Source organism: Strix uralensis, chromosome 4 (genome assembly GCF_047716275.1).
Source record: "Strix uralensis isolate ZFMK-TIS-50842 chromosome 4, bStrUra1, whole genome shotgun sequence".
Classification (NCBI taxonomy): domain Eukaryota; kingdom Metazoa; phylum Chordata; class Aves; order Strigiformes; family Strigidae; genus Strix; species Strix uralensis.
In genome coordinates, this window is record NC_133975.1 from 71,096,503 (window position 1) to 71,108,547 (window position 12,045).

Consider the following 12,045-nt stretch of genomic DNA (forward strand, 5'->3'; position numbering starts at 1 on the left):
AAATATATACATTGTTTGGGGGGTTGTTTGGGAGTTTTATGACCAGACGAGAATTCTGAAATTTCTTAAAGCTGTACGGAAGAGAAATAGTTCATTTTCTTTTACTATTGATATGTTTTGTAATCCTATACCTAAATAATACAGGCTGTTTCTTTTCGTCTGTAAAGGAAAGTATAACATGCAACCTAAATAAGCAGGAATGCTAGAATTCCTCCCCAATCCTTACTCTTCATATAAAGAAGCAGTCAGGCCCTACAGAACAATGGCAAGAGAATTACTCAGAAGAGGCATATGCGTAAATTTTCTAAAATGTATCTTCTGATGTAAAAGAAACATTTTAGTATCAAGATTTATTAGTCTCAAAAGAGGTCGTCCGTATAGGACAACAAAAAGACTTGCCTGGAAAAGATTATGACTTTCACTGTTTTAAGTAATCAGGTGGTCAAGACTAATTTCTGGTTTGTAACATACTTGGAAGCTGAATAAGCAGGAGAAATAATTGAAAGGAGGCGTTCTGATTTAATGGTTTAACTTGATCATTTATTATTTATCCCGCTTATCCTGGGGCTGATACTACCTTCCCTGTAATAGCATCAAGACATGCTGTTCTAACATGGTTACAGCTGGCGACGCTGTGTCTGCACAGTCAGATTTTCCTCACACGTTTGTAACCAAACATACATATTCATTCAGTTATCACTCTGCGTCACGATGGCGCTTTGGAGAATCCAGGAACAGGGATGATACTGGTTGGTTAGAGCTGCAACACTGGGCAGATTCAGTTCATAGGCAGCAGACATCCAGGTCACGTTATCCAAGCGCTCCATAGGTACTTTTTCCACCTGTACACCAGCAGCGGGGCAATCTGGCATTCAAGGCTAATAGAACTGGGGACTGTGAGAAGGGTGGCCCAACACTGAACTGAATTATTCAAGATAATCCAGGTTTCAAAAGAGAAAATTATCCCCCGATTTTCTTAAATGTGCTATCATCTCTTACCGGCCAGACATGACCTATAAGCTTTTCAGTAATCTGGATTTCCTCTGAGTTTTAGGAGTATCAGTATGTGGGATGTGATCACACGTATGTGATATCAGTAAACATTTTCTCTCTTCTTTTCCAACAGAAAAAAAAAAAGTTTCCAAATCGATATTCACTTCAGTTTCACACTCCTGAGTTCTTATATCAAGTCAATATTTAACCTGTCTGCCAAGTAATATTTAAGACCAGGATATAAGAAAGTGCTTTTTCTTTTTACAACAATTTTGATTTGTTTTTGCCTACTCTACATGAAAGCAAACTATAGTTTCTACTTTAACATGAACATTTGTTACTTTCTAAGAGATCTGAAAATGCTTTTAAAAGGTTTGAAAATCTTAAACAACACTAAAATCTTAACCCAGACATTGGTTTTGTATGTTCAGAGCCTTCAACTCTAGCTGTAATAATTTTGGCTTAACATGACAATTAACTCCAGCAACTGTTCTCACTTGAATCAATAAAAATCATGAATGCAGTTTGTCTGGAGACAGAGAAATTGCAGGATGTGGAGACAGCAGACCTCTCAATATTTTGCTATTGTGCTGGGACTCAAAACTGCAGATTAATTAATTTCAATCACACAGTGGCAGGACAGCACTTCGGCCATTGCAGTAGCTCTTCCGAGGACTACAGAGCAACACAGGCAGCAGTAGCAGCAAAAAAAGAAGAGGTGGAATTTCTTTCACCCAACTTCATTGCTTGTCTAGAATCCAGCCTTGCAAATACTTCCCACTTTCCCCAAAGGATTGCTGAGAGCTGGGAAGTGCTGAATGCAGCACTGTATACAGGATCAGAACTTTTGGCAGGGGTCTTTGGCGCAAAAGCTTTCTTTCAGAAGAATAATAAACCCCAGGAGATTATGGGAAGGCTAAGTATGGGTGGAAACAGCAAGAATATTTTGGGGTTTTACTCCAAAATCTAGATGATGGAAGATGATCAAACACACATCCAGCAAGTAGATGAAGCAGAAGTTATTACCAACTTGCTTTAAGCTGGTATTTGGATGATTTGGTGACAGTTCTGGGTCCCTTTTTTTGAACAAAATTACTTTAGCATATATATTAGGCAACTACTTTCCTAAACTTTAGCCATGCAAGCTGTGACACCTTCCTTCTAATAAGTAAGGGACAAATACGCTTGCGGCTGTGCTTCAGCTCAAGAGCTTGTTTAAGTGCTCCTCTGGATCCGGGCCAGAATACCCTGCACCTCACTGCGTCAAGCTGGTGTGTAAGCTGTACCGCTCATGCTTTAGTGATTACCTGTCCTCCCACCCCTGTGGAACTGTACCTGTTTCAAAGCCTCAGAGGCTCTCATAAAAACAAATTATAAATGATATTATTACATCTGTGCGGAGCTTTTCTTCCCAAACAATCTTATAAGCTGAAATACCGTACACATCATGTTGCGCATGTATGGGTAGATGTGTATACTGGAGGCACTGGAGAGCAGGGCTTGCAGCTAACCAGCGAAGGCACATCACAGTTAAGGCTACCACGAAAAGAGGAGATCAATTTTTTTATTTATTTTTATTAGGCCATAAAACATGGCTGCTGGAAGCTTGCTGTCAAGATGCTGAGATTCTGATGCAGTTTGTTTTTTTCTTCAGTCCTCCAATGTGATTTTCCCTTGTGGCTTAGTTCAGGAAGATAATCCAATTCAAGCATTTCAGCCTACACAGCATTCACCTCAAACAAAGAAACACTTCTATGTGGGCACAATAGATCATTAGGCTCTTCTTTCTGACAACTCTTGCTTTAGCCTAAGTGCCTGTGATTTATTCACGCTGCAGTGTAAAACACTCATTCCTTTTCTTTCTGGTTTCGAACACCCAAAGTATTTCTATGACTTGATTACAATTGTAACTCTGCCTTCCACGGTACAGAAAAGTAGCAATTGCTCAACTTCTAGATCATTAACCTCTTATATTGACCTTATTTTCCATGAGCCTGCTTCAGATTTCCAGTGTTGTGATTTTATGCCTCCTTAATTTGTGCGTGAAATTCTTTACCCTTCCTAGCATATGGGCCTGCACAAAAGCTGCAGAGCAGACTTTGTGCAAAGAAGATGGCATGAATCAAAGGAGATAGATGATTTCCAGCCACCCCCACCCCCCCATCTTGGTTCCCCTGGAATTACATCCAGCTCCTCCTGAAGTTCACCATCAACTTCTCTGTGTACTAATCTTGAACAGGACCAGCATCAGAAGCAAAAATCCATCATACCTCCCTCCCCAGCAATAAAGGTATAATTAGCACTTCTGGAAATGTTTCTGACAGAACGTGTATTAGTGCAAGAAAACCTAATGGAAATGACTGACAGCACTGTTGATTGTTCTGGTTTACTGTCAAAAATGTAACTCCTTTGAAAATACTCTTTCAATGAAGCTGTTATAAAACTTCTTTTGCAAAAAAGCAATTGCTGTGATTTGCTAAACAACAAGACTGCAACTTCTCACCAGCACAAACACTGTCACTCACCTCTGTTAAGAGGAGCGATGCCAAAGGATGCGTTGCCACCAGCCTGATGGATCGAGGCACATGATGGTTGACAGTGAGAGCCAGGACAGGAATTTTTCCCACTTGAACCCCAAGCACAGATCTCAGCAGAAGCCCAAATTGACAATTTTGTAATTGATGGAGAGTAACATAGTTTAGAAGGCTCCCATAAACAATACAAACCCTTTCAAGGTTGTTGATAGAAACTGAGGAGTTTCAGAATTTAACCCCAAGCCTTCACTAATGAATAGTACCACTGAATTTAAACAATAAAAAAAAGTAAAACCAAACAGAATTTCTACCTAAAGACTGCTAGTTAAACTCCAAGGAAAATACCCAATCAACCATATAGCTGCAATGAGAGAGAGCCTTACACCAAATGTTACCATGTTCGTGGCTAAAGAAAAAGTTGCGTTATATTATTTTGTTCCTTATTGTTGCTTCACATGTAGTGCCAATTGGGAAAATTATTTGCTTATTTTTGTCCCTACAGAAAGAGGGTCTTTTTATAATCTCATCAATACTCTTTTACACCAAATATTTGTGATTAATTTATCCTAATCTGAAAATTAAAATCAGCATGGAAAAATCAGACAGCACTTGTCCTCACTCACGCAAACCTGAAGTTTCTGAAATGTGATTCACTTTTTAGTTTGCACTAGAACTTCAGTGTATTAACAAGGTTTAAAAGACAGTATAACTGAGATATTTCAACAATTTTGTGTGAGAAATGTTAGTGTCTGGGGTTTAACATTGGTGGGAAGATACTACAATTGATTTTGTTTAAACTCTAACTAAAAGCCAATCGTTAAAGGCCTTGAGTTTTTACTTACGGGTAACACCTCAGAACAACAGGAAAGGATGTTCCAACAGAATTGAAAATAACTGGGAAGGATGTTCTTCTGACAAATTTGAAGCTTTTGCTGCATTTTTGTCTACAGCACTAACTGTCCTGCTCACGCTACCAGCTTGGCTGCTTTCGAGGGGCTGCAGGAGCATGCACATCTTGAAGACTGGGCATTACAACGGCGTTAAGCATTCCAAATGTCTGGGATGCCTTTTTTTTTTCATTCCAGATGGCTTCCGCGACGACCGGCACTTTGTTACGATCCCACAAGGCCTCTGTCCCCTCAGCCGCTGAAGACGCGCGGAGAGCCCCGACAGGGCAGCTACTCCAACAGCCCCTTCCCAGGCGCAGCTCTGAGCAGCGGACCTCCGAGCCGCGGCTTTTAAGTTGCTCCTGCGGTGAAGCACGTCCCTGCGCCCATCATGTGGCGGGCTGTGGCGGGCTGTGGCGGGCGGCAGCAGCGAGCTCCCCCTGCGGACGGCGATAGCGACGGCGGCCGCTGCCCTGAGGGGAGCCGCCTGTGGGCGGGGCCGCGGCCGCTGCCCTGAGGGGAGCCGCCTGTGGGCGGGGCCGGCGGCCGCAGGCGGGCGGTGGGAGCTCTGCGCCTGCGCACGGGCACGCCCCGCCCCGCGGCCGCCGCGTGCTGATGACGCGCACGCGGCCGCCGGCTCTCCCGCGCGTAGCCCCTCAGAGGCCGCCATGAAGGCGACGCCGCTCTCCAACTGCGAGCGGCGCTTCCTCCTGCGCGCCATCGAGGAGAGGAAGGTGCGGCGCCAGCCTCCCCTTCCCCGTCCCCTTCCTCATCCCCTTCTTCGCCCCGGGGTGGGGGGCTAGCGCGGCTCTCCCCTGGCGCCGCCCGGCGCTAGGCCAGAGCTTCTCCCCTCCCCTCCCCTCCCCTCCCCTTCCCGGGCATGGCGCATTAACCTGGTTGGTCTGTGGGCCCGCAGCGCCTGGATGGGCGGCAGTGCTATGACTACCGGAACGTGCGCATCTCCTTCGGCGCCGACCACGGCTGCTGCATCGTGGAGCTGGGGAAGACTAGGTGGGTGTGAGGGGCTCGGGGGGCTCGGCCGCCTCTGGGCTGCGGGCTGACCGTGCGGCACTGGCGGCCGGAGGGAAGGAGGGAGGCCTTGCGGGCGCCGCTGGGGCTCTCGCTTGAAAGCGTTACGTTTGCAAACCTGCGGAAGCAAACGGAGTGCTTAGCGTTGAATGTTAGGCGCCTGAAAGCCCGCTGAGATCACAGTAAACAGGCTTTAAGGACTGAAGCCTAGAAAGTGTAGGAATTCAAGGATAGGACTGTAGAGGAAAAGTGGAAAGGGAAGTGGGAAGGGATGGGGTTACTGTGTTGATTGTAGGTTACAAAGAGTTTATAAAATACAAAATGATTATAACTTCTCATCCCACATGACATTTTGGGTTCTTCTGCAAATAAAATGACCCTTTTTTGTGTGTGGAAAAGTCGAATATATGCACTTAAGGTAAACATTTAGTTACAGATTCTCATGTGTTTGAGTCTGTTTGTCTATTTTTAATCCTAAAAGGCAGGAGAATGTTCTAATTTGTACATTTGGTTCTCTTTAAGTGTTGACTAGAGTTTAAATATGTATGACAGTTATTGAATTAGAAACTGTCAGGAGTGAGAAATACAAACTACAAGCCTAAACGCATGTCTTTTAAGAGTATGTATTTTGGTTTTAGTGGTAGGAATTTTTTCCTGCTAAATTCTGTGACTTAGTGGTTTATTTACCTTTGCAGGGTTCTTGCACAAGTCTCATGTGAACTTGTTCCCCCCAAGCCAAATCGGCCTACAGAAGGTATACTTTTCTTCAATCTTGAGCTCTCACCAATGGCTGCACCTGGTTTTGAGCCTGGCAGGTATGTAGCTGTCTTAAAAAGACTAAACAAGAATGACATAAGAGCCACTGTTTGATATGTGTAAGTATATAGTGTAATCTTATTCAGTTTGAGTTAAATTTGTTTTAACAGGCAATCTGAGTTACTGGTGAGGCTGAACAGACTGATAGAACGATGCTTGAGAAATTCTAAATGTATAGATACTGAATCTCTCTGCGTTGTTGCTGGTGAAAAGGTATGAAAACCTGCTAATTTCAAGTAGCTTTAAACTAAAAGATACATGTATAGTCTGTTTTTAAGGTGGTCTCCGTCTTGTTTTGGAAACTAGAAATTCTGATTTTAGGTTAAAGGTCCACACATCTGACTTTACAGGTATTTTTAACTTATATGTATATGTAGGCTTTCTGAAGTAGTTGAGATCCTGCACACTCAAATATTTCTTTGCAGAATAAAGTTTAAATTGTACTTAAGCGTCAGTATTTTGTCATAATTAAATCTAGCACACTGGGTATCTTGGGAGTGGACCGAGATCTTTCATCTTCTTTAGAAAAGACCCAAAAAATGAAATTGTTTTGAAAACCAGTGACTTCTGTAGAATCACATCACAAATTACCAAGCAATTATGTATGCTTATTCTCAGGTTTGGCAAATTCGTCTGGACCTGCATCTGTTAAATCATGACGGTAATATTATTGATGCTGCCAGCATAGCAGGAATTGTAGCTCTGTGTCATTTTCGCAGACCAGATGTGTCTGTGCAGGGAGAGGAAGTAACTGTGGTAAGTTGTACCACATCATCGTAAGTGTTGTGGCATTGTGGGTGGCTGTTTCTTTCTGTCTAAAAGGGAGAATTAAATGTTTGTGTAAGCAGATAAACTCCAAGGTACCTAAGGTTTAGGATAGGTGTGTTGCTATTTGAAATGTGAAAGGATAGCAAGGAAGCCAGCTGAATACAGAATTTTATCAATCTTGGTTTATGGGAATATTAATTGTCAAAGATAAGTATTTTACAGTATTTCAACCAAATCAAGCATAAGGCTGATGAATGTGCTATATTTACCTATGTAGGTAGCAAACAGTAAGAATTGCACAGGAAGAATAAAAAGATTTTTTTAATATGTAAATGACTAAACATTTGCTAGCCTTTTTTTTCTTTGTTTTTTATTTCTTTAAATATCTTTGATTAGGACATAATTTTAGGATTAAATGTGTTTTGTAAATAATTGTCTTCTGGGCCAATTCTTTCCAAAGTACACTCCTGAGGAACGTGATCCTGTCCCCCTGAGTATCCACCACATGCCTATTTGTGTCAGTTTTGCCTTCTTCCAGCAAGGGTGAGATTTTTAAGTCTTTTGACAGAAACAGCTTATCGTAAATTCTGCAGAATTGATCTTAAACACAGAAGAGTCCTAAAAATTTTTACAATGACAAGCCTATTTCTTAAAACATTTTATCTGAAGTGATGTGCCATGGGGGGATATTTATGTGTTCTGCACACCATAACTAACCAGCAGCTTTCCCCAGCTGATGTAGAAAAATCTCCTGGGGGAGTGTACCCATAATTACTAATACGTAAACCAATTCCTTTGTTTAATTGTATGAAAGATAGTAACTCACCTTAAACTTTTACTGTTGCCTTATGTTTGAAAACTTGATTCTAGGACGTACTTATTGGTGGATCCAAGTGAACGTGAGGAATGCGTCATGGATGGCCTCCTTGTAATTGCCATGAATAAACATCGGGAAATCTGTACCATCCAGTCCAGTGGAGGGGTTATGCTGGTAAAGGATCAGGTAAATCTCTGCCTTGACCAGTCTTTCAGTTGTATATAAACTAGTTTCTGTGCTGTAATCTTGATATTGAAATATCCTTGACATTTGGAGGCTAAGAAATCAATTAATTACCAGTCTGATATAATTGGAAAAGATTACGTGGTCCTAGCAGAAGAGTGTAGTACTGTGTATTATGCTGGAGATGTAGAAAAGGCACATTGGTCAGATATGCTTTTTTTTTTCCTCCCCCTGTGATTTGGCTTAGGGAGTCTGCAGATTAATTCAGGCTGCACTCATGAATAGCTAGAGGCTGTTGTCTTAACCTTTTGCATCAACTTGGAATATATCCACTCCTTCATACCAAGATGTCATATTTTGGTGACTCCTATGATGTTCGAGTTTTAGTTAAAAATGTCTTGCTTTCATGATCGTAAACTGTTGTTGTATGTATAACAAACAGGTTCTGAGATGCAGTAAAATAACAGCTGTTAAGGTTGCAGAAATAACAGAACTAATTCAAAAAGCCTTGGAGAACGACCAGAAAGTTAGGTGAGTGTTTTGGGAAGGAAGGGAGATGAGTATTTTTAAGAAACATGCTAAAAAGTAATGTCAATCTGTAGTTTCAACAGCAAATTTGTTTTCACTAGTATTTGTTTTAAATGTTAAGTATTTGTATATTTGCAGTTGAAATGAGAGAGCATTTTTAAGTGTGAAACATCCTGAAGTAATGTCTGTCACTGAATGACTAGGAAAGAAGGTGGGAAGTTTGGCTTTGCAGAATCTATACCAAATCAGAAGATTACTGCCTTCAAAATGGAAAGCGCTGCTGTTGATACCAACAATGTGGAAGAACAAGCAGAAGAAATCATCACTAAAGCTGACCCTCCTTCAGAAGTGTATCTTTTCTGTTGCATTATTCAGGGGACAATCAGGCTTCCCATCCCCTGCATTAGCACTGCTAGAAGCTCAGCACACATCCAGGGTTCCTCACAGCTTAGGTAGCCTTGTAGCCTTCAGAGGAAACATCATTGTATGGGTTTTGGGTCTAACTGCTTTTAGGTAACTTAATTCCTAGCCTAAAGTGCAAAACTGAGGGCTGAAGTGACTGGTAGGGTAACTGGAGAAGTACTCCCCTTTAAGGACATTCTCCCTCAGGGAGAAGAGAGACCGCTTAAAAAAGCTTTGCTCTCAGAATGCAAAGAGTTTACCACCAAACACCAAGATTTTTCTTAACTACTGCAGCTGTGCCAAACCAATATTGCACACTCCCGGGACAGCCCAAATCGGGGAAGGAATAGAGAACTCCTGGGGAGAGCTTGAAGAATCTGAGAGGGAAGAAGCAGCAGAAGAGGAAGCTGAAAGTGAGGCTGCTGCTTTTGAATGTCAGAAAATGGAAACTGAGGATATAAGTATGATAGGAGAAACTAAGAATGGTAAGTATTTATCTTGATATCAGATATGCTTAGTATATCACTTTATTAACAGTCTAGGATTAAAATTTGAAAGAGGTCCTTAACAAGAAAGGAGAACCATTGTAGCCACTTTCCACTTGAGAGTTACACCCACTTGCTACTTTGACTTCACCTGGTCACTTCTGTTTTCTTCAAAAGAAAACTTTTATTTCTGTAGTATATGGAGGGCTCCAAATTAAACACTAACCATTCTGAATGTTCCTTTAAAAATGCTGTGGTTATTAGTTACAGAAGTTGTTTGTACGAAACTGATCACCAGCTTGTGAGTTTGTGAGTGGTTGGTTTGTTTTTTCAGATGAACCTATTGTACTGTCCGACAGTGAAGAGGAAGAAGTTGTTGTTCTGGAACCACAGGTGCTACCAAGGAAAACAAGGTAGCTGTCATGTGAAATTTGGAGGGGGAAGGAGATTGTAAGGAGTATTTTCAGGAAGCACAGGGCTTTTGGCAAGGCAGGAAAGGTCTGAATTGGTCAAGGGGACTGCAGCGAGAGCTGAGAGCAAGGAAGTTGAAATCTAGGCCAGTTCGCTCCTGTCCTAGGAGGTCAGTCATCCCGGCTCACCTGCAGCGCTCTGAAACAGTTACAGATACTTGAGTGATCTTCATCACCCCAAAGGGAGGAAAAGCATAAAAAAAGGGGATTTGAATCAGCTGCTCCTTAGAGATGCTCCAGAGATTCTGCACGCTACACTAGAGCTAATCTTAAGTTTTATCTCCAAGAAGTGAGATTTCTTGCTGTACCCCTGCAGTAGCCGTGGAAGCCCTTGTTGCGTGTAGTGTGCTTTCTAGAAACTAAGTTTGAACTTTGCACTGAGCATGGTGGATGGTTGCCCTGTTACGAATGATCAGCCTGTGTTCTTTGGAATGAAACTATTCAGTACATCTCTTTGATACAAATGTTGTTTGCTCACAGAGCACAGACCAACTTGAAACAAGAAAATACAAGTAAGAAAACATTTAACAAAAGGAGAAAAAAGAAGAGAGCTGCTCCTTAAAGCCATCATCCCTTCTTCAGAAATGCTGTATAATACATAATTTGGTCTATCATTACTGAACTTACTTTTGTAGATAATTTTATTTCTTCCCACCCTGTTATCTAGTCCTGCTTTTATGTCTATTTTATAAAACTATTGTGTACAGCTTTAAATAAACTTTGCTTGTAAGTGAAATTCTATGGTTAGCCACCTGCTGCAAGCAGCAAACTCGCTAGTTCAACTTGAACTGACCCAAGTTTTGTGAATGTCAGAGACAAGATGCAGAATTTTCTTATCAAAACAATCTCTGCCCTTACTGAAGTGAGCAGTGTATAGTCAGAGTTCAGGTGATGAAAGGAATTACGGCTCAAGTTCAACGATGGGAAAAGCTGCTTTTAGTTAAGGTAGCTCTCAGCACACTGTGGAAGCATTTCAAACCTTGACAGGGGAAGTGGTGTGCTATGACTAAGACCTTCTTGCCCATGTCACTCCATACCTCACCTTTCACTGAAACAGATTTTTATAAAAATAACGTAAATGCACGTACTTAAACCAGCATAAGACTTCTGCACGACTTTCATAGAGAAGCAACTCATACTTCAGCAATGGAGTTTCTTAAAATGTTTAATTAAATATTGCAGCAGACAGGAATGTTTCTTGAATTGTCTTCAAAGAATGTACTCTGAATTTAGAATCAGACAAAATGAAGATATGTGGAGGTCTCCAACATATCTTGTTCAAAAACCAAGTCAAAGTGGAAACATGCACATATTTACAAGAGCGAAGTAGAGCTATTTTACATGTGACCATAGTATTTAATGAAATATGACCAGGAGAGAAGTTCCTGTTGCATATATTACATTCCTCAAATCAGGTTCAGAATCATTAAAAAAAAAAAAAAAAAGTTGCTCCCAGCCAAGCAAAGCTTTAATCAAGTTGTGCTCTTTCAGAAAGGGACAGACACCAAAGGCCCCGTTCCTCTAGGAGCTAAGCCAGCACCTTTCCTTAGTGTCAGTTCTTCCAACCCAAAGTCACTGTTGGGAGTACAAGAACGAGTGAAGATTCAGTTTCTTCTTACTTCCGCAGTACCACGAGACCTTAAAACTTCTTCAGGAAAAAAACATTCTTTGCGCCGCTCCTCCTCTTGTCACACACACAATCTCATACCCTGCATTCCTTTGAGGGTTTACTTTGAAATGACTGGAAATTAAACTGGATAGGCAAAATAGTATGGTACAACGGGGATAGTTTGTCAAAGCGTGGTACCCAGAGCTGGAATTGTCCCATATTAACTTCAGGAAATGAGAAGATGGAAAAAATGATAGTGATGGCAGCAGCAGGAGCTGCCAGTGAGGCAGGAGGAACACAGCCATGCTGGGCAGAGCTGCCAGCCCACAACAAGTGGGTTTTTTAGGCTGTAAGGAAGTTGTATCAATATGTTGAAAGTACAGCTTGGGCAGCAAAGGAGAATTTTTCTCTGTGCTATGGGAACAGTAACAGAACTCTATTGAAAATAGAGCAAGGAGACATTTCATTAAGCAGTAAATTAATATAAACCACTGAAGTCCTTTCACGTAAGTACTGCTACTTGC

General features: G+C 41.6%; 2 protein-coding genes across 2 annotated transcripts in view; one reads left to right on the forward strand and one right to left on the reverse strand.

Annotated features, from left to right (window-relative positions):
* Positions 1-4,572, reverse strand: part of ANXA5 (annexin A5) — a 51,094-nt gene extending 46,522 nt beyond the window's left edge. Inside the window, exon 1 of the mRNA XM_074867238.1 lies at positions 4,370-4,572. The gene's annotated coding sequence lies outside the window, so the exon portion shown is untranslated. The remainder of the gene's footprint in view (positions 1-4,369) is intronic.
* A 456-nt stretch (positions 4,573-5,028) lies between these two features.
* Positions 5,029-10,648, forward strand: EXOSC9 (exosome component 9). Its single transcript, XM_074867240.1, has 12 exons — positions 5,029-5,148; positions 5,331-5,425; positions 6,139-6,258; positions 6,370-6,472; positions 6,878-7,015; positions 7,488-7,570; positions 7,898-8,030; positions 8,470-8,558; positions 8,759-8,905; positions 9,252-9,442; positions 9,777-9,855; positions 10,393-10,648. Exons 1-12 carry the CDS (start codon positions 5,083-5,085, stop codon positions 10,472-10,474), a joined length of 1,326 nt encoding a protein of 441 aa, XP_074723341.1. The 5' UTR covers positions 5,029-5,082; the 3' UTR covers positions 10,475-10,648.
* Positions 10,649-12,045: the final 1,397 nt, after the last annotated feature.

Coding starts and splice junctions, on each gene's coding strand:
- EXOSC9 (XM_074867240.1), top strand. CDS start 5,083: ATGAAGGCGACGCCGCTCTCCAACTGCGAGCGGCGCTTCCTCCTGCGC. Junction 8,031..8,469: donor TTATGCTGGTAAAGGATCAG/GTAAATCTCTGC, acceptor TATAACAAACAG/GTTCTGAGATGCAGTAAAAT. Junction 8,559..8,758: donor GAGAACGACCAGAAAGTTAG/GTGAGTGTTTTG, acceptor CTGAATGACTAG/GAAAGAAGGTGGGAAGTTTG.